This window comes from Trachinotus anak, unplaced genomic scaffold (genome assembly GCF_046630095.1).
Source record: "Trachinotus anak isolate AG129_WGS33_773 ecotype Australia unplaced genomic scaffold, CSIRO_AGI_Tana_v1 ptg000016l, whole genome shotgun sequence".
NCBI classification, from domain to species: domain Eukaryota; kingdom Metazoa; phylum Chordata; class Actinopteri; order Carangiformes; family Carangidae; genus Trachinotus; species Trachinotus anak.
Window position 1 is genome coordinate 3465770 of NW_027273867.1, and position 23434 is coordinate 3489203.

General features: G+C 39.5%; 1 protein-coding gene across 10 annotated transcripts in view; it reads left to right on the forward strand.

The window, feature by feature from the left end:
- thrb (thyroid hormone receptor beta) overlaps positions 1–23434 on the forward strand; it is a 115710-nt gene that overhangs the window by 67242 nt on the left and 25034 nt on the right. For 7 of the 10 annotated variants that reach the window (XM_071500562.1, XM_071500561.1, XM_071500560.1 and 4 more), the window contains 2 exons: positions 20065–20137; positions 22534–22584. In XM_071500562.1, coding sequence (XP_071356663.1) covers positions 20131–20137; positions 22534–22584 — 58 coding nt within the window. In that variant the 5' untranslated portion in view covers positions 20065–20130. The remainder of the gene's footprint in view (positions 1–20064; positions 20138–22533; positions 22585–23434) is intronic. The other 3 variants (XM_071500565.1, XM_071500568.1, XM_071500567.1) reach the window with 1 other exon arrangement.

The window sequence follows — 23434 nt, forward strand, 5'->3', positions numbered from 1 at the left end:
CACTAAACTGACCTGTCTGCAGTCCAGACCTGTCACCCACTGAAAACATCTGGAGCATAATGACAAAAATACGACAAAGGAGACCCTGAAGTGTTGAGCAGGTGAAATCCTGTATCAGACAAGAATGGGACATTTCACTTTCAAAACTCCAGCAGCTGATCTCCTCAGCTCCCAAACGTTTACAGAGTGTAGTTAAAAGAAGAGCTGATGAACACAGTGGTAAACATGAACCTGTCCCAACGTGTTGCTACATCAAATTTAAATTGAGCAAATATTTTTCATAAAACAATAAAATTTCTCAATTTCATTACATACTGTTCTTAATTTACATTTTACACAGTGTCCCAACTTTTTTGGAAATGGGGTTGAACACAACAAAACTCTGAAACAACACACACTAATAATAAATGAAGTTCTGTATTTTTCAGACATTTCTCTTATAAAAGCAACAACTGTACAAGCCCTGTTCAATCTTGACATGTACATTTTTATCTATTTTTATCTAGTGGGTCTAAGTTTAGCTTCTATTAATGGCTTCCTATCACGCAGGAAAGTGCAGCAGTCTGCCAGTGACATGTACTGGGGTTTTTGTGCTCACACCACTATCAGGAAGTTGCACAATAGGACACTGCACATTTCAGCTGTGAGACAGGTTTTCCTAGCAGCAGACAGTCAAATGATCATAGGTGGAAACCATTGTATTTAGATGTCTAGAGGCTGCTCAGTGTCAGTTTAGTTGGATTTCAAATTGAATCATTTTGAACATGTGACTGTTTTCTACATGTGATTGTATTTCCTTTTGTGCCGCCTTACTGCTGTCTCAGCAATACCAAAACACACTTTTATTATATTTGTCATCCACACATGAAAAAAACAGTGAGACCCACAACACATCAGCAAGAAAGCTGATTTCTCCAAGAGCTGAATATCAGGTTTCTCTAATCCCCAAGCCCCATTAATAAGAAATGAGATTACTGCAGATCGACAACTGTTACTTCCTGATGAACAATTTGATGGTATGCCATACGATATGATTTTAAAGTTCCTCTCCAGATATGTTTTAAATCATGTAAAAGTAGTACTCTGCTAATGGAAAAGCTGGGGCTGAAGCACATCTACTCTTACTTCCTCACTGAAAAATCTGGATCAGGCCTTGTGCTCCACCCACCACCACTGCTTGTACTGGGTTGACAGGTAAAAGAGCACATAGTATCAAGATGGTTAGAGGAGGAAACATCAGAGAGACTCAGCCACATTTTTGAGCGCCAGACCCAGACTGACTCAGGAGTTTTTGAGGAGTTTGTGGTGACCAAAATCAGTGACTAGCAGACATATCAGAATGGTAAGCGCAGTTACCTGTCTGTGTTGTTTGTTAGCTTGAAACTGGCAGTGGCTGACACAGTGTTAGTGGCTGTACTAATGCAAACTCTCACTCTTTGTTCTGACGAGCTTTCCGTGACTGGTGAAACAGCAGTGAGTATCAAGATGGTTAGTGTTGTGTGAGGAAACATCAGAGAGACTCTCAGTCAGACCCAGACTCAGATGAGGAGTCTGTTGAGACCGGAATCAGCGACTAGCAGATGGATCAGAACAGTTACCATCTTTTATTTGTTTATGTTGTTTGTTGGCATAACTGGCAGTGGCTGACACAGTGTTAGTGGTTGTGCTAATAGAAACTCTCGCTCTCTGTATTGACAAGGTTTTGGTTTTACTTTGCTTTATGGACATGTTAACAAGATTAAAAACTTGAATATTTTTCTAAACCCATATTCGCTTGCAATAACCATCAAAGGAATCCCCAGTTTTAATGATGCTAAGTTACAGTCACAGCTGAGTTCCAAATATTATTAGACTTAAAGAACAGTGGATGTTTTGTTCTCCAAAATCCAATCAAACGGCCGTCTAGCTAACAGTTTGACAGTCACATGGATGCATCAGAGCGGAATGTTGGCTATAAAAAGCACAAAATTCAAACTCCTACCCCTATAGGCGTATTTAGCTTCTCATTAAGGGCAGTGAAAGTTTTGCTGCACTCAACACTGGCTGTCACCATTTCAAGCAACATCAAGACCTCAGTGTGACAGATTTAATGTCAGCTAATTAAAAAGAACCAAACCCTCTGACTAAAGTGGTTTTGAAGTAGCATCTACATTTATCCAGCTCGTGTAACCCTAAAGATTCAACTGTGTCTAAATCAGCATTGTGTAGAGTACACTGCAAGGAGGGAAATATGAGGTGTGTGACAGCTTGTTAAAAAAAAAAAAAACACACTGACCATGTAGTTCCGAGGTATCTGAACAAAGGCTTTCATTTGCATACACAAAATGGGAAAATGTGTTAGGGCTTAAATGTAATGATGGTAACTTTGACGCCAAACATCATTCATGGGTCTGCAGGCGACTGTTATAGCCACCTGTCAGCCATTTGTCATGCACCATGCTTGTGTTCTCATTGCTGGTCGTTGCAGTAGTGCATGGATTATTGGTCATAATACCCCTGATGTATTATTTGCTCAGCTCTCAGTCTCCAGTGAGGGATCCTGCTCATGACTGGGTACAGCATAACAGGAACACTGTAGCATTTCTAAAACACACTGGCCTGTATGTTTCTTGTTTTTTTTTTTTTCCCCGGCAGCTTGAGAACTTAATGTAACATGATAAGTGCACCAGAGACTCCCAAACAAAGTCATTCAGTTGATTCTTTTATCAGCTTGAATTCTTTAATGAAAACACCATCTGCTGTCCTTTTTGGGATACTAGTTGCCATGATGATGAGCCTGTATCGCATTGCATAGTGTGATGCAGCTTCGTAAATTAAGTATTAGAGAGCTCCAGGCATAATGGTCGGCAGATCAAGATTGACTGTTATCTGAATGCCACCCCGAATAAGATGCATATTGGTCAAGGCCGTGGTTATTGTTTACTGCTGCTTGGCAGTGTTGATTCGTGATGCAGGCAGATGTTGTGCACAATGAGATTACCACTGAAGACAGTTAGGAGGGCTGACATTTAAACATAGGTAAGGTCATGATGCCCTTTGTGGAGTTTTCAAAACAACTACTGCAATAATTTTTATTGCAGGTGGATACAGAAATCCAGGTAGATTCAGTTGGTGTTAATGTTATTAATGCTGAATCGTACAACATTATTTTGCTAAATAGTTCCAAAGGTCCCCAGGGGATTAACATGAAAAACATTATTATTATCATTATTATTATAATTTGTCGGCTGCACATTCATGCTGCCAATATCCTGTTCTACCACATCCCAAAGGTGGGACCACTTTTGCTTTGTGACATCATACATTATCATGCTGGAAGTAGCCATTAGAAGATGGTCAAAATGGGCACAGATCTGCAAGACGGACAAAGGGCTGCATATGTTCAGCAACAACCCTCAGATAAGATGTGGTATTCAAACCATGTTCTGATTGGTGTTAAGGCCCCAAAGTTTGCCAAGAGCACATTCCCTGCACCATTACACCACCACCATCATCCTGAACAGTTGATGCAAAGTGGGTCCATTCATGCTCTTGACACCAAATTCTGACTGGATTTTGTCACAACTATCATTATTCTTTATCTTACCTCTTTTTGATAGAAAACCATGCAAAGTTTTTGAATAGGAGTTCCAAATATGCTGAATTAGCTATTAGCAATTCCAGTTTGCAAACAACTAACACCAGATTACTTTGTTACTGAAGTAAGCTTAAAAACATGATGGGCCAGAGAATCTCTTTTTGTCTGTGCTTTCCAAAACAGATTCATGATGTCTCTTCAATGGAAATCTGATATAATCCTCTGCAAGTGTAAAACACACACAATCTGAACAGCAACCAGGGGCACAAAGACTTTGAGGTACTTTGAAGTGTGTGACATCCAACAGCTGACTGTGTCAATAAACAGCCCATGCAAATGTTCCTTTCACTTTACACAGTAACTCTGCATGGTGCACTAAATTTGGACATTGGTGGTCCTTGGGAGTTTGAACTTGTTGAAATCAGGAGAATGCAATCCCCTCACTTTACAACTGGGACAGAAGTTTTCTTGTTAACAACACCAGTTTAGGCTCTGGTGACAAAATAATGTAAACTTAAAGATCATCTGGGATTGACCCAGACACCTCAGGAGTCGCGCTGCCAGCTGCCAGTCATCACATACCCAAAAACATCAAAGCAAATGATCAAATAGGCATTATTTTCATCATCAGTGCTCCTTCAGAAGCTCATCCCCCCCAAATTAATGGATTGCCAAGACAACAGCACAATGGCAGAATTGAGAGCGTCTAATACAGCACAGAAGTGGATACCCTTTCTCACAGCTGAAGCAAACACACAGCACTGTAAACACAAAGGAGTAAAAACCAGTCAGAGTTAGTTTTTCAGATTGTTTCTAATAAACTAGGTTTGTAGCTAAGCTAAGGGAGGTAACATTACCTGGCATAGCATTTCAAATTACATTGTTTTTGTTGTCAAATTACAATTGCATCCATCTAAATAAATCCATTTGCTAACAAACTTTTTAACAAATCCTCAGCCTGTTGTACAGACAAACGGCAAACAAGGCGGCAAACAGTCGCTGCAGTTGCTGCTGCAAAGCTAACATGCAGAGAGGACATAACTGCTTCCCAAAGCCAGCACAACACCTCTGGACAGTGATACTCGCAGCTCTCTTGCTATTTTATCTAACATCTAACAACCAGGGCTGTCACTTTTTTTTCAAAGTTCCAACATTCATTCGCACATCGTGGGAAAAAGTTAATGTTCAAACTGTAATGACCAGTTCAAATTCAAAATTTACAGCTCATAAGCGTAACAGACCGTTTGAAGTAGTTTGCCTTGTGATCCAGCAGAGGGCGCTCTAAAACGTCACTATCAGCTTGCCCTGGGGCATGTCTGACTGACCTGTCAGTAAACTAAGCAGCTAGAATTGTTATGTTGTTTGCTGCAAAAATTACACCAGCAGTGTGTGGAAGTATTCTGGGGTCTACACTGTAGAAAGACACACAAATGTAACACACCGCTACCTGCTTGCTAACTAACCAGTTGAAATTAGCTGTAACAAACACTGGCAAAACGGGACAAAGCAATACTGACCTACTAGATCTAATAAACATGGCTAAACTAATGTTGGCTGAGTGTCAAGCAGAAACTTCAACCTCTGGTCCTGTCTGTGTGCCTGTCATTCGGGGCTGGGCTGGTTATAGTGGAAAGGTTCAGGGCTGAATTTGTTCCTCAACCTGTGTCCACCATTGGAAAGCCTCACTTATGTTAACACAGCTCTTAAAACGCCCCCTGATGCTGACTGGATGGAATGGTGTTGCGTTGTGTAATTCAGTCCAAGCCACTGTATTTATTTCCCATTTACGAGCCAGGGCTGTAGTGACTCAGAATTTGACAATCTGACAAAAAAGTGCATTGAATCAGAATCGTTTGCTCCACCTTTTAATTTGTGACACGGTATTGTCAAATTCTCCACCTTTGCTACTAGGTGATGTGTCAGTCTTTAAAGTGTGGGAAAGTCTGTATATGCACTGAATCATTTTGCTTTCCACATCTAACTAAACTTACAAGAAACTGTTTGCAGATGTGGGAGCATGAACGTGGTGAGAGTGAAACCTTCAATCCAGTCATTCACAGGCTTCCTCTTTCTCAGTCTGACACTCACTGGTTTACAGGATGCTTTCTGGTAATGGCTCAACAATGCATTACAGAGAAATGCTATCCTGGTTCGAAAGTGAAGGATGCGGATTCAAAGCATGTGTGTCTTTTATTAACTCTATGTCAGACTCAAAGAATGTCGACTTCTTTTATGCATCCAGCTTCTGCCCTTTTTTGACTTGAGATCCATTGCCCTTGTTCATGCTGACAGAAATGTTTTACAGGTTAGCAAGTAAAACCAACTGATAACAGGAATATATAACAGGAATATATAATAGAAAATGCTCACCTAATAGTGAGCTGAAGGCCTTCATCTGTATGTTTATACACTGTTGTAGCAAATAATATCTGCTGTACACAAGTGAAGTGCTAAGACACCAGGATGATTTAAGACATCTTTGTCTTTCACCTTTGATCAACTGTAAAAAAAAAAAAAAAAAAAAAAAAAAAAATACTCACAGATAATAAAATTTGGATAGAGCTAGTCTAATTTTCCTATTGGTGTCATGAGCCTGTTACCAATAATCTGTTCTTTGTATGCTAGCAATGAGGAAAAGCACAGCATGTACCCCGTTACAGGCCTATTTCCTGTTTCCTGCCTTACCTCAGGCTTGTGAGTGTACACTTGTAGGTTATTTTACCAGGTTATTTTTGTATTAGCTATTGCCTCCCTGTGTCGTTGCATCAAATGTGTGTCCATGTTAAGCTTGGAGTAACTGTTCATTCAGAGATGGGATAAAGCAGTGTCCGTGTTAATATGTTGTTATGTGGAGATTGAAATTTGGCAGCAGAAAAAGGTTTAAGCAATCTTTACGTCAGCAGCAAAGTAGGGTTGGGCGATATGACCTTTTTTGTTTTTGTTGTTGTTTACAGTGGTGGTGTCATATCACGGTATTATAAAATTAAAAGGGATACATTACATTACATTTACTCCTTGGACAGATGCTTTTATCCAAAGCAACTTACAGGTGAAGGATGCTCCACTCAAGACATGATTCTACCTCTTTTCATTCTATTAGGAATGTAAGCATGAAAACATATTTCAAAGAAAATAAAAATGTTTTAAAAAAACAGATGGCTCAAAATAACAATGAAAATGAGGTATAGGTCTGGGCTACATGTGTTTTAGGAGGAGTAATCGATCCCATGATGCAGTTTAATTTGAAACGTGATTCATTCTCAAAGTTAGTAGTTTTCAGCTGTGAGAGGAACTGTAAAAATGTCTCTGTATGACTGTCAGATAAAAAAATACAACCTGATGTGTATATTTCATTTAATATTAGTATTTCAGTTACAAATAAAATAAATTATAACAGCATTGCTTCTTTTACAATAACAAACTGAACTAGACAGTTTTTACAGCTTTCTGGGTGGAAATGAAAACTATAGTGTTGGTACCTGTATTTTAAAAAACGATCTGCCAGAAAGAGAAGGACATCAATTAGATTGCATCCCCTTTGTGAGAGATAACATACCACACATCATGTGTATCAGTGAAGCCCTGAGCCAATCAGGGCACAGTGCTGTCATCACAGAGGTGGTTCCCAGCGCAGCCGGAGGAGAACACTCACAGCCGCCTTGCTCCTGCAAGTTCTAATGTCATGTGACACGGTGATGCTCTGCAGTGCCATCAAAAGTCACACAAAATTTCGAACCAACATGCACCGTTTTAGGTCCCACATGATCCACATTAAGTCAGTTGAGCCATGTGATGTGTGTGTGACACTTAATAAAACCAATATGTGTCCTTCTATCACAGGAATGACAGTATTATAAAATCCATGTCATGGCAAAACGTGGCAGAACGCGACATCAGTGATCATCTCTGGAATATCTCAGTCAAAGACAATCAACAGTCACACTCTACCATACTTTTCATGTTATCGTCTCTCCACCCACACATGTTGCGGCCAAATTTAAAGTAATTCTTGGAAACCAATGAGGTTGACATAGACCATAAATCAAAACACTGGATTACAACATGTAATCACTGAATAACAGTATCAGTGGTTGTCATTTCCCAATAGAGGGTCCACTCATTAGTAAAGCAGCTTCTGAAGAAAAATATTTTCCCTAACAATTCTCTTAAGACACAGATTGAAAAAAGATTGGTCAAAACAGAAGCAGCAGTGGCTGAGATATTCTGACTTTCAGTGTCCACCATGGGTCAAAGTTCAAAAATGCCCTCACCATGTTGAAACAAACTGTTTATTCTGGTTAGACCTCACCAACTTAACCTAACCTAAACATTTCATCACACTTTGCCCCAGTTTGTGACAAAAACTTTCCATTAAAGCTGCGTTTGTCTTTTTTTTGGCAACTTTAACTTGCGTAAATGCGTAAATGCCACTTTAAAGTTGTTAATGCTAATATGTGAGCAAACAGTTGCTTATTACATCCCAGACACAGACCACAGAGCAACATTAGCATTTATTCAGGCTCTTTTGCATCACACGTTGTCATTTATATACAAAAATGCTTAATTGAGTACATGATAAAATAATGCAATTTTAATTCTTAATTTATTTATTTTTCCCCCATACAAAATAGTAAAACATACCAATAAGAACGGCTGAAGTACCTGATTGATAAGCAGTATGTGTAAAAGTAGTAGTAGTATGGTTAAAATCTGGTTGGGTTGAGAAAGAAAGAGGGGTAGGGAAGGAGAGAGAGCAAGAGCAAAGAGAACATAATGTACAGTCCAAGTTCCTCATAGATATGTATAGTAATAATAATAACAACAACAACAATATACTTCTATTACTATTTAAGATATTCAACACATGATCAAAGTTGCATAATGCTTTTCAAGAACTATCTGAGACAACGTTTGATCAGAGTGTACTTGTGAGTTTACATCATGTTATGATACATTTATGTTGTTTTGTGCATTACAGTAATGCACAGAACATAGTGTTCTTTCACCTCTTATCATACAGGATGTGGTAGCTGTTGTAGCGGAGAAATTATGTTTCCCAGTGTAGAGGAGGAAGTGCTCACCCACAGCCTTCAGAGTGTTGCTCCTGTCTGTAACCAGAGGCAGAAAACATTCAAACCCATGAGTCAATCTGACTTCCAAGCACAGTGTTTCTCCTAAGTGTTTGCATTTGTAGGAAGCTGTCAAAGAAACAAGGAGGGTGGTTCTTTTAAACTGAAGATCAAAAGGTTTGCATTAACTATAATGTAACAGTGACAGCCACAACTCAGTAATCTGAAATTTGATGACTTTGGTGACCCCTGGAGTCTCCCAAGTGGAATTGTTTTACATTGTTAGTGTCAAGGACAGTTCATGCCAAATCTTCAGACAACGCCATTTGAATGACTCACTTACAGTCTTTGGCTCGTGCCTTTTCTCTAACTTTTGGCATTACTGGCTTCCAAACATTCACTCTGGACATTAGCTAAGTCAAATCAAAGCAAAACAAGCCATCTGTGCTTTGAATTAGCTGTGAAAAATAAACATCTTAAAGTCATTGTGTCTATTTATACTCAATGAAATCATTGTTTCAGTTGTCTTGAGACAATTGGAAAAAGCTGTCAGCAATTTTGATTATTTTATATGTTTGGAATATACAGTGAATTTAATTTTAAAACCTTTGAATCAAGTTGGATCTCTCGATATTGGTGGATTGGTGGTATCTGCCTTGTTCTCAGATGCAAGCGCTCAGCCCAGAAACACTGCATGAAGTGAAATTATTTCACCCCAAAGACAAAGCAAGCTAGTTTTCAATATATGAAGTCAGATGTCCATGTCTTTTTTTCTATATTAATACTGTAAAAGTATCAAAGCCTCAGTCCACAGAGAAATGCACACAGCCTGTATTCAGACACTGAAACTTAACTTTGTGATCAGTCACTGATTTCAGCCATGACCTCAGCCTGGCCCACCCAGACCCCACTATCCAGCCTTGCGGGATTTGGTTTCTCTGAGTGTTTCTCTGAAATCTGCTACATTTTTATTCAGTCATTCAGAAAACAGTCACCAACCTGTTGTTACTAGAGCTCCAGAGAGAAGCTTGAGAGAGGAGATGTAAAATTACACTGAGATTTTGGTTCTTAAAACCACAAATATATCTTCATATGGATATCAACACCTAAAATAAAACACAGGAAAAGTGTAAAATAAGTGACCTTTAAAACTATATCAGGCATCATAGATTTCCTGTCTTGACATTAAGCCAGGATGTGCCAGTCTTCCGCTCATCAACTTGTTAAGTCCAACACACTGTCAGTTCACTGTCATGGGCAGCCTCACCTGTCTGGATCTCCTTCCCATCAGAGCAGACGAGTGAAAATTGTATTATTAAATGTTTTACTGGAACAGTGCTACTCCTGAAAACTGGCATGACACATTCAGCTAGAGAGGGGACATACCATTCTATTGGAGCTGTTGGAACTACACAGTGGCTCCCCTTGCAGTTATATTGTGGTGTTGCGGAGTGAGAGGTTTTTCCCTCATAAAAGATCTTTGGCTGAGTAGAGGGCACAAAACCTGACAACAGACAAGTTTCATTTTGATCATCAACTTGGATCATCAAATTACTAATTGAATTAACACTCATCAACGACAGCTGATGTGACCTGCTGTGTCGTCAGTGTTTGTTAGTCTGACAGGTCAAATAAGAAGCTGTTACCTGAATGCTTTCTACACCAAGCTTTGCTAAAAGAAAAGAGGGACTCAGAGTCAGTGCTTAGCAAATCTGTGTAACATTATTTTGCCAATCTATGTGTCATAACTCAGTCACTCACTGGTCAGCACAAATACATTCACGCACTCTAATTTTCACTTGCACGCCAGCAAAATGGTGCACTGTGGTAAAGGAGAGCCATGTTGCAGCATTGGCAGACTGAAAGGGCCAAAACACAGTCGAGTACATAATGGAAGATGCACATTTTGATGGGGGTTATTTAAATTAGGCCTGGATTGTACCCAATACTGATACTTGAGACATTTCTCGTGGTACCACGAAATCCCAACCAGTCCTTGAACCTGAACAGAGAGAGGTCATTTTTTTCAACCCTTTCATACTACACATAGGAGCTTCTCCTGAAAAAGCGCCCCTATGGTGGCAGGCATACACAACCTTGGTTGTCATGGTTACAATAATAAACACATACTGAGTCTGTACTGAGAGTGGTGTACCTACCTTCGTCACATTCGTTCACCATATAATAACAGTCATGGCTTGATTAGGTTTGGGCACCAAAACTATTTGCTTAGCTTTTGGATTTGGGTTAAAATAAGTTCCTCCTCAACATTAAACAATCTTTGTTGTCATAAAAAAATAATTAAAAAAATAAATAAATAAATAAAAAAGAAAATAAATTTTAAAAATGTGGTTAATTTTGTGAAACAGTCATGGTTTATAGAAACAGCGTAAACTGCTACTTTCACATGGGCTATAAATACAGTGTCACTGCACTTTTCCCTTTGCTCCTGTCATAACTACTACAGCCACTAGATGTCACCTGACAACAAAATGTAACTATAACCATTAGAAAAGAGACATCTGTAAAACCAATGACAGGATAGCTTGAACTGCAAACAAGGTCACTTGTTGTTGTATAAAGAATTTTTAAATCACGAAGGTTTACCATTTGTAAAGGTCCCAAAAGCCATTATAATGTGCATAACATCATCCCATTATAAAGTCTATGTGTTGTGACTTGCGGTAACAGAAGGGCCAGGTGGGATCGATTGGGCAGGGCAGCAGGAAAACCTTTTTGGATAATGCATTCGGCGAGGAAACTTCCATTAGCTGAAGGGGTGCCATCTTGGGGTCTGGTATCCAGTTCTAATAACAGGACCCATGGTGCACTCAAAACAGAGAAAGGGAAGTTGGCACTCATCCACCCAACACATCCCCCACAAGAAAATACATCATTTGTAATTGCTCTCAAGAACGGTGCATAGAGGCATTTCCTGATCTGATGCCCCTGTTAGCAGGACAACATTATCTGTTACACATCACTATTGGAAAAATAAATCCATTTACTGATGTGATAACACTATCTTAAATGTTTTAGTAGGTTTAGATACAAAAACAGTTCTGTTAGGTTTAGGGAAGGATCGCAGTTTGAGTTGAAATTACTACGGCTAAAAGAAACAAGAATTGATTGTTGGTGGGACTTGAGGAATGAAGTATGATGTTTTGTTGACCTCTCCATCCACTCAGACCTCCTCCCTAAGGTGTGTGTGTTTTAGACAGTCTCTCATGCAAGTTTGTTGATGCCATAGCCTAAAACATCCTGCAGATCAAAATAGATACTCCATACTTGTGTTATTCAGCTCTTTCTGTTATTTATTTTAATAGCACATGCCAGTTCTCTGAAGCAGTAGCAAATTGTGCACTGGTTGATTGAAATAATCATTAGTCTTTAATTGTGTGTGATTTTGTAATTTGTGTGTACTGGAGATGAAGCAGTTTAAAATACCTTACACAGCTGATAATAGTTACAAGAGTACTGATGTGATTCAAGCTGCATAGACATATAAAGACAGGCAGCCATGTCTTGTTGTGGTGGTGAAGCAAGGCCAGCATGACGGCTACAGCATGTTAGCTTATGCACACACATGCACACACACAAATACCATTCCACCGACACCATGACGCACAGTTTTCACAGTCACAAAGTAAACATGAGTCAGCAGATTAAAATGCTCTTGAGCTCTTTCTCATCAGGGAAAAATGTGGATTCTTTCAGGACTCTGTTTGGACTCCTGGAGCTCTTCCAGGACAGTTAAGGGTAGAAATTAGTATAAGCACATTAAGTACAAGCAGAGAAAATGGGAGACACACAGTAACTCCATGTGATGCATTCTCAAATACAGGGAGTAATATAGGATATACTCTATACAAGTTTGAAAGATTCTGAAACGACTGTAACGACTCACATGATGGGCGGTGGGTCAACAAATCACATGTGGGCCTCAATGAGAAGAGGTTAAATACCTGCAACTACCCATCAGTCAGTTGGGCTACATCCACACTAACACATTTTAGTTTTCAAAAACATCTTCTTTACTACGTTTATGCCTGGCGTCCACACTACTCCGGAGTTTATGAGCACCTAAAACTGAGGCTTTTACAGAGACCTTTGGAAAGGATGACACCCACTGCCATTCCCTGATCAGGTCTTATCAGCCTTGACTACCAGAGGTGAAAGCAACATGGATAACAAAATACGAGAATTACTGACCTAGTTGCCTTTGCCAGCTCTTGTGAGGTTAAATTCTGGATTTCAAAGCTACTACTGCCTATGTTGTTCCTCGTTCGTAGAATTTTATGCAACTATCAGCTGCAGAGTAGACAGTCTGCCTCCTGTTTACACTGGCACACGCATGCCCAACATACGTGAATGGTCATGTATGTATGTATGCTTTTTCAGTTGTGTTTGCATGGATGGAGTTTGTTTCTGATACAGAGCTTTAAACAGTCGTATGGATTGAGATCATTATTATTTTAAAACATCCTTTAAAATGAAAATGTGTGGATGTAGCCTTAAAACTGAAGAAGCCAGGGCGGCCCGATGGCGGAGTGGTTAGGGCGCGCACCACATGAGCGGATGCTCTCAGCAGGCGAACGCCGGTTTGACTCCCGACCAGCCTGACTCTTTCCTGCGTGTCATTCCCCCTCTCTCTCTGCCCCTTTCCTGTCACTCTCTACTGTCCTGTCAATAAAGGCAAAAAATGCCCAAAAAAATATCTTTAAAAAAAAAACAAAAAAAAACTAAAGAAGCCTTTCGGATGAGAGGTGAAACATCTTTACGAACCTAAAGCAAGTCCAGTTTCCTTTGTATAGCTCTCAGAGACACCATAACCTGCATGACTGATAATCTTAACAGACATATCATCAGTGTTGATTAGCATGGACCATATTTCCAAGTCCAAATTAGCTTTGTAGAAGTTGGCACCAGGCTCTGTTTTGGATCTGGAAAGAAAATCCTTGCAAAGATAGCAGAGGCAGGAATAAAACAACTAAGTACTCTAGCTGTCCAGCCAAAGCCACAAATAGTTCAACCCAGTTTTCTTTCCTTTTAAAGTATAAAAAAATAAGAAGGGGCAAACAGGAAAGTGGAAAAGGCCAAAGCTCGATTAGAAGGGAAAGGGTGGACTGGGGCAACCCTGCTCCCTGTCGCTGCTGCTAATTTACGCCTGCGGAAGAAGTCCATTATTGTCACTTTTGTTTATTTGGGACACTAATGTGAAGAAATGGCAATTAGACAGCCACAAAAGCACTCAGCCACATGACACCCCACCCCCACCCCCCCTTCAAAATAAATTGGCCATCTTTGGACCTCCAATGTGATGGAATCAGGTTGTCCTAATTCAAATCATATTTTAGCCCAGATAATATATTTCTCCAAAGTCAAAACATCAACTTTATATTAAGAAAATACTAATAAAGTCTGTGTGAGACAGCGTGTCAGGTCTCCAGGGTTCAGAAAGGAAAAGTTCATTTTCTTCATCCTCACTACAGTTTGAATGGCAGTTGCAGCGCCTCCAAGGTTTTGATGAAACTCTCTTGGTAGAGTTAGAAAATAGATTCTAACATCAATGTTACAAACTTTTGTGCAAAAAAAAAAAAATGTGAGCAGGGGAGTCAACTATCACTCTCGTGATAAATATTTAATCGTCTCCCTTAAATAACAGCTGTATACACTGCTAACTGCAAGTGGAAGCTAAAAGTTAAGCTTTCCAGAAACCTGGTGCAACCAGAGGACGTAGTCTGTGGTGCTGCTGAACTGCACTGCACTGTATTGACAGCTGTTCCTGTTATTTTTCCACCACATTTGAATCAATGAGGGTAGGCTGAACACAGACACACCTCTCTGTAATGCAATACAGTTCATGTGAGAGTGACGATTTCATCCTGTCACAGACCATTGTCACAAACCTGCAATTAATATTTGCTTCTATCTTTCCTTAACCTTAACCAAGTGTTTTACTTGCTTTACCACACTGTTAATCATCCTGTAATTCCGAAAAAAATCAAGCATCTCTCACAAATAACTTTGAAATTAATTAAATTAATGGCAATAACACAAACCTTAAAGGTCCCATACTGCATAACTGTCTATATGAGATTTCCATGTCTTTTTTTACAATAAAGCAGGTCTAGGTTCTATATTAAAGTATCAAAGCCTCAGTCCACAGAGAAATGCACACAGCCTGTATTCAGACACTGAGCCTTAAAACCAGCCGTCAGGATTCCTGGAACTTCGTGATGTCACAACAAAGCATTCACTGCCCTCAGCCATACCCGAAGCCCTGCCTACCATCCAGCCTTGCGGGATTTGGTTTCTCTGAGTGTTTACCTGAAATATGCTTTATTTTTATTTGATCACTCAGAAAACAGACAGCCAATCAGAGGAGAGGCTCAGAGCCTCTCCTCTGATTGGCTGACTGACCTGTTGTTACTAGAGCTCCAGAGAGAGGCCTAAGAGAGGAGATGTGAAACTGCATTAAGATGGTTTTTGGGTCTTAAAACCACAAATATATCTTTTATAGATATTAATACTTCAGGTAAAACACTGGAAAAATGTAAAATATGTGACCTTTAATTTATGCAGGAGTCTCTACTGTTTGTGTGTCCAAGAACATTGAGGCTATCAAAATGAAATTGGTAATTTAGAGTGGCAAAAAGCATTTTGGGAATAGAAGGGCCCTCCCATGTGCAACTCAATTAAAAAAACAGATAGTATTTATAAGTATTTATGAGAGAATTTGAGAATTAAGAGCTTTGTTAGTGCTTTACAAATGTGGGTATTTTACCAACTTGAAACCAGATCCAGAGTACAGTTTTAAGAGCCCAGTAATTAGGGATACATACTTCGCCTCAACATCTGGTGTAACTTTGAGCCAACTGTCGTCCTTCAGCCTGCTTGCTTAGTCAATAAAAATCCACTGTTGACTATGATATAGAAATCTGATAGGAGGTTATTTATAAAAATGTTCCCATGAGGAGTTTCACTTTGCTGAGTGTCTGTTGTATCCAGTTATCTCAGCACCCTACTGTGACCTGCAATCATTTATCTTCACAGGCTTCGTATTTACATAACAGCCCATACATTGTCTGTTTTCCCAGTTTTTGTCCTCCATCTCTTCATATTTGTTCCAGCCAGAAGATCACTGAGCATGTATTTGACTGTGTCCTCATTAGAGCCGCAGAAAACCTGTTGTATGGATGAACCAGCTTTTGGGCTTTTGCCAGCTGTTGTCTAGATATTAAATGCTCTCTGGGGTAACAAGCAGTAAACTGAAGCACAGTTTCCCATAATGCTTTTCAAGCCAGCTGTTGTTCCAGTGCCCAGGAATTGTGAAAGCTGTAATACTTTTTGTATTTCCTTTGCTGGCAGTGGGCTTTTGTCTTAGCAGTTGGTTGTTTTATTTGTTGATATGTCCGGGCTTTATAGTTAGAGGTTTTTCTCAGCATCACACATTGTTTCATGGTTAGAGCAGGTAAAAGCTGATTCAGATGAGAACATGTTATGCTGTATAAAATCTTGTTCACCTGAAAGTGACCCCTCAGGGTAGATACATTTAATCTTTTTCTATCTACTTCTCAAGGATTTAAATGCTGTTAAACATTCATAAAGGATCTTAGAATGGTGCTGTGAGAAATCATCCCAGTCCAACAGAATTATTACCTGAATGTTAGACAGTTTACATTTGTACATTTTTGTTTTAATTTCTGAACTGTTTCATGTGTCCATTGTAATAACATCAACATGATGAAACATGCAAACAGTCTGGTAGCTGCAGCATCCAAGGAAAAGCCTTGGAGCTAGCCTAAAGAGATTTTCAGTAAATTATCCAATAAAAGTTGAATCAAGGGAAACTGAACTTAGTTGTGCATATTTGAAGAACAGAAAATGAGATCTTATGGTTTTGGAGCTATTTCTTATAATACGTGACTTTTCCACATTAAGATGTCTAAAAATTACTGGACCTATGTAATATAACTTTTGAGTTGTGTACCTACATAATTTCCATCAATTCTGAAACTAGAGAAATATGTGATTTTAATCATGGTAATGATCGGTTCCATTTGGTCTCCTGTCAATGATATCATATCCTCTGTGCACGTTGTGGTTGCCTGCCAGAAACTCAAAACGGACGTTTATCCAGTTTTAAGCCTCATTTTTCAGATACAGTTTTTAAACTATATATTTCAACTGGATGAAGGATTTTAGTCACTGGATGTCTGGATCTTAAGTCATCAGAGACAAAAAGCCAGGTAAGTGTTTGGCCGCTCAGCTCCCAGCCACTCCGAGACATCCTGTGTCTGCTGAACTGCATCGGTGGATCACTGATCTTTGAAGTGAAACTGCCTTATTTGTTGTTTCTTCTGGTCTGGTTTTAATCCCCTGATTCATTTATTATGGAGAGGAGGACACCTCTGTAGATAATTTGGCTGCCAGTGGAAACCTCCTGAACGTTTGGTTCATAAGTTATTAAAGAAAGAAAAGTCAGGAGTCTCAGCCCTCTGAGACATCCTGTGTCTGCTGAAAAGTGTCAGCAGGTCACTGAATTTTTTCTTTTTTTTTTAAGTGTTGTGTTTTAAACAGTTATAATCACCTGGTGTGTTTGTTTTGGAGAGGAGGACACCCTGAAGATAATTCAGCTCCCTCCAAAAACCTCCTAAATAATGGTGGTGAAGATGAACTCCCATGATTCCTCACCACTTATTGATATCACCCAACGCCATCTTTTGTTATTAAGCTGGAGAAGTTACATAATGTGTGTTTAACAAGTTGGGTCCAGTGGCTGCTTGTAGCATTTCAAAATACCAGTTGTGGTATCAGATTTGTACATGATAATAACTCCATTGTGAATCAAAACGAGTGACTGACAGGATACGATATGTAAATGGGACAGTTCTGGTGTTGTTCAAAGGGTAAGGCAGTTTCCTTTGACTTCATTTGCTATGCTACACTAAGCTAACAGGTCCTGGACCATTGTTTGCACTGGATGAACTTCATCATCACTGGGGACAGTGGGTTTAACTAAATGACTGAGTGTACCTTTAAGTTCAGAGTTAAATTTGTCAGTGGGTAGTCAACCAGGACATGTTAAATATTCTGACAGCTTCCACTTCCTGTTTTTAAAAGTATTTTCATTTTAAAAGACATCTCACAAAGTCTTAATTATGACTTGATGAAACCCACAGATCCTCTTTGTGTACTATTGTAAGGTCTGCAGCATGCACTTTAAAAAGGTCATGAAATTCTTTATTTTGTTCACCTAGGTCACAAATGATCCTGAACATGGTTAAAAGGGCACTCTGCCTCTTTAGCTTTGTAAATCTCAAAAAATGTTCCAAACTGATGGCTGCAGGGCATCTGTCCAAGTGCCGCAGGTGGATGTAACGAAGCAACAGCACAGATAAGAAAGTAATTTGAACCTGAGGCTTGATTAGCACCCAGTGAGAGGATGCATGCCTCTGTAAACTGATTTCTAGCCCCCACTTCCTCCAGCTTATCATCACAATCAGGAGTCCTCCCGTTGTGGCTTCAGCTGCAGGAAAGTAGCTGAGTGTATGTGGAGGCGGACTCATGAGGACAGCCAGTCAAGGACATCTAGCTTCCTGGTTTCTCAGCTTAAAACAGCCAGTTATAGTTCAGACAGATGCACAGCATGACTCTCTCCGTGGAGACGAACGCTGCTGCTGCTGTGTCATATACAGTAAGGGAGGAGATGCTGCAGCAGGGCTCAGTGTGCTCCATCCTGTGATGTGTAAATGGACCGTGTATCCGCTGTTGTGGTCTGATTTTAATATTAGCTGTTCTGTTGAGTGCTGCACTGACAGGACTGTTGATTCAGGATAGACTTGTGAACAAGGCAGTACATCAAGTATTGATGATGACAGCAATATCATGGAATTTGAAAGATGATTATACACATTTGATTAACATAGAATTTACATACATACATAGAATTAGTGAGAAAATATAGATGCAAAAATAAAAGCAAGAGGAAAAAGTAAGAGTAAAGGGTGAACAATTGTGGAGGGGAAAAGGTGAGAACATGCTGCATTTACATCCAAAAGAAAAACCCAAAATACATTTACATAGATAATATAGAGATATGCAGGCACACATGCACATACATAATACACACTCATGCACACACACATGTACGCACATATAATAAAGAAATATTTAAACTATTGGCTGCCTGTTCAAAACAGAATTGATTTAAAGGTCCCATATTGTATAAAGGTAGATGTCCATGTGTTTTTGATTATAAAGCAGGTCTAGGTTCTACATTAATACTGTATATATGCCTGTATTCAGAGACTGAGCCTTAAAACCAGCCGTCAGGACTTCTGGAACTTTGTGATGTCACAACAAAGCAGTCACTGCTCTCAGCCACACCCTAAGTCTGGCCCACCTGGACCCATCATCTAGTCTTGCAGGATTTAGTTTCTCTGAGGGTTTACCTGAAACCTGCTATATTTTTATTTACCAATCAGCTCACCAAGTGGCTGAGATCCTCTCTTCTGACTCACTCACCGATCTGTTGTTATTACAGCCGCATAGAGAAGCCCGAGAGAGAAGATGTAAAACTACATTGATGGTTTTTGGTTCATAAAACCACAAGTATTCTCATGGATATCAAAGCTTCAAATAAAACACTAGAATCCTTCGCCTTTAGCAGCCTGAATTTGAACTGAAAGCACATTAGGAAGTGATCTCCTCATGTCCAGTATGAACAGGAAGAACAATCAGAGCAGGCAAAACAATGTACAAATTGGCATTCATGAGGCTGGTATTGTTTTCACCCTGTGAGTCTGGAAAAATCTCCTGGAGCAGGAACTACCACAGAGGTGGTTTTGAGGAGTTTGGCAGGTGTTTGTATGTCTGTGGGCAGATGTTTATCAGCTGGATGGTGTCACAGTCTTGCCAGATGCAAATCACAAAAACTTCACAGGTGTGTAGTTAAGATCAAAATTGAGCTCATGTAATAATGCAGCTATGACTACTGAGTACTCACAGGTAGGAATGTCAACATGTTGACGGGCGCCGTGAGACTTTACTGCCCTGTCTGTTGTGAGGTTGAGTGAATTGTTTTAACATTTCAACCTTGACCACTAGATGTCACCCTGCACAGAGCCAAACTGTTGCGAGAGCCATGACACCTTAACAGCCTGTGTGCAAAGCTCCCTCTAATAGGCTGCCAATGCAGAGACAGTCTTTCAGATGGTTTCTTCAAACTGAAGAGGATTATTACATCCAATTAGTGGCACTTTTTTTTAATTCTTCTTCTTCACACATTATTTTAGTTGTTGCATTAAATGGCAGAGCAGATACGGCTCAGCACTAAGATATAGGGAGAAAAATGTGACTGTGTGAACTGAGAATAAGAACAGATGATTGATGATTTCTTGGATCTGTCTCCAGCTAGGTAGGTACCCAGATGTCTGAGGAGGCTCTGAGGATGACATCTTGGCCTTGAACCCCACCAGTATGTCAGGTAAGACTCACTCACAGTCTTACACTCCTAAGGTTTATTGCAAATATGATCTATAGAGTGCAAGTGATACACCATTTTGGAGTTAATGGTAGTGGTATGAAAAGGATATTCAAACTCAAAATGACAAAAACAATGAGCACTCCATGTTTCCACCGGATAATAATTTTGTCTGGTTAGAAAAGAAGCTGAAACAGCATGAAGAACATCATCAGACACTAAAGCTCTCCACTGAAATACAAACATTTAGGGTTATTATTTCTGTAGGGCAGTTAATCAGATCTCAGATCACATTAAAACAGTTATTTTCAAAATAAAAGCAGAGAACTTATCAGTATTAAATTTGAATAACAAGATCGTTGTCGGTGGCTGAATGACATTGCTTCTCCGTGTCATTCTTTTCCTGTGATTAAAGCGAAGGTCCCAAACCTGCAGCGATGATCCCACTGGTGTTGTGCACCAGCCAAATTTTACATCTTGCTGCTGCACTCAAAATTCAGTTATTTTCAACTTTGACCTTTGAAGTCTGGACCTTACGTTGAGAGTTTGTTTTTTTTGGTCAACTGACTTTTCCATGGTCAAGATTAAAACCAATAGTCATGGAAGTTTCAACATCTGCAGAAATGACAACTGACAGCAACAAACTCAATCTGCTGATGATGGCAGTGTTCAACTAGTGCCATGAAGGCTAATAGAGTTGTGAAGTGGGAGTGGGCGCTGGTCCCAGAAATGTTTTCCCCTTTTTAAACATGACCACAATGTAATTTTATGTATAAACATGCAACTGTCTCAAATGTTATATAATATTGGTTTGTTATGGACACCAGCTTTAATTATTTCAACCTTGTTTCTGAGAAATCATGCTCAGTCTTCTTGTTTGGTGTGGCGGATGGCTCTACATACTACAGTGCCCATGAGCCTTGGCCACTGTTACTAGGGAGACGAAGCAACCATAAGTGGGAACCCAAGGTGTTGCCAATTCAAAATATTCCGTCATTGAATTTTTGAACAAAAGACACAGCTGGTGAATGAATCCAAAAAAGATTCAAAACCTGGAATCCAATTAACTTAGATACATCTGATTATGTATATCTATGTATAGATTACATCAGCGTAATCTTTAGCTTCTGCCCATTGTTAGCGGGGCACAAAACAAAATCAAAGAACCAGATATTTTCCAACACAGTTACGGTTACTGATGATTTAAGTGTTAAGACTTTCGTGTCCATCCAAGCCCTCAAAGAGCTCCAACTGTGAGTCACCTAATATTGTCTATGGAGAAAAACTGTGGTCATTTGCTTCTGGAACCAGCAGCTCCCAAAATAACTCCATAGACCTCTCAACAGAATCAGTCAGAGCAGCCTTTGTCACTGGCAGATATAAACAGTGATGCTTTGATGATATCTATGGTACGTTTGGTGACGTAAATCTACACACTGTGCCCCACCCAGTCGTGCGCCCAGTTCATACAGCAGATCAGGTGTGAAATGCCACAGATTGTGTCACCATCAGCATACCAGCAGAATACCATTTATGTTGTGTCTTTTTAACGGTTGATGGTGAGCTGTCCTGTGTAAATGTCAGATGTAGTGAACACTGGCTTCTGACAGCAGGAAAATAAAAGGGAGGGAAAATAGAATGTGGTGTAAAGCAGTTTAAATCAAGATTTCAGATCAAGATTTTTTCAGCCAAAAAAAATTTTAAAAAACCATTAAGTCTAATCTCACAGTTATAGTCAAACACAACTTTTAACTGAACAAAAACAAAATGCTTTTTTTCCTTATTTGCACAGTGATTTGAGAGTTTGAACTTGGAAAAGCCAGTTTTTTGTTTTGTTTTGTTTTTTTTTTTCACCCATAACCATTTATTACAGTTCATTCAGTGCACACAGGGAAAATCATGTTCACTTATGTACTTCAAAAGCCATTTAAGGACATGTTGACATGTTGTGGGACATACATATTGCTGACAAACACACAGGTACGCTGAGTCACTCAGTGCATTGATTGACTCTGCAGAGATTGTGCACAGGCTGAATTGGCCGTCACATGTAGATCTAACCGGTCCCGGTGACCTCACTGGCCCCACACATGTTAACGATCTCAGCATGGTAAACAGACACCGGCTTACATGCAGCACATGACGAAATGAACCTGAACCCCATTACTCAGAGTAACAACATGAGAGCAACAACAACAAAAACACACTGTTAAAAAAAAAAAAGTGATATTTCTGATGCTGTTGTTTTTAGGATTCACTTTGACCTGCTGTTTTCTTAGACTAGCTGTTGAATGCTTTTGATTTGATGTGAAAAAGCAGAGAGGCGTCAGTCTGCCTCTTGTCACCTGTTTCACTGAGCAAGTAGCTTTTTTTTAAAGTGCCTCTCCCATCTATTTTAGAGCCAGCAGAAAAATGCTCCCCCCGCTGGAAAGATGAGGCCATTCAAAATGGTAATATTTATCCTCCCTCTCTGCACTGCTTTTCCTCCTCTCTGTCAGTGTGGCTGAGCCCTGGAGCACTCATGAAAAATGTAGAGCTTTTCACTGAAAACTGAGAAGCTGCCTCAGATTCTAACCTCCTTTGGCTTTTGCTTTACATCTTTAACACCTTGAATGACATGATTAACTTAAGATGAGATGACTTGGGTTAAAAAAATCTTTTCTCTTTTTTTTTTCCCATCCATCACCACTCACCAGGCTTCTGGGGAATGTTTTACTGAAATCTAATTTAAATGCCATTTTTGTGTAGATATGTCTCTGCACACAGTCATCCTGTCTTTTATTTTCATTGCATTAATTTTACCTGAGGTTAGAAGAGCTAAGTTTTTGGTTGTCCAGGTTGTGTGGTAATAAATGCAAAATAATATCAAAATGTATTTAATGCAGTCATTTTTACAATACTGTGTGTGCCCAGTTAAATTAATTCATGGTTAAAAGTACAGTTAACCATTAAAGTCCATAAGTTCATCAGGGTTTCCTTGAAATTACTATAGTTAATTGTTCAGTTATAGTTCAATTGGTACATTTTGAATTAACTCGTTTTGATTAAATGCAAAGCATAATTTAGAGGTTGTGTTCAGACTGTTCACTTGTTCACTCATTCACCCACTATATAGCGTTTGCTACATAGAAGACTCACTACGGGTGAGCGCAGACAGCAGTTGGCACATTTCGGACACTACTTGGATGTTAAATTGTTACATAATTTTGCGCCAAAAATCTGTAATTATTATCTTTGATTATCTTTGTCGCATGAAAAAAAAGCCAGAGCATCTTCATCACGTAGAGTCAAAATACATTC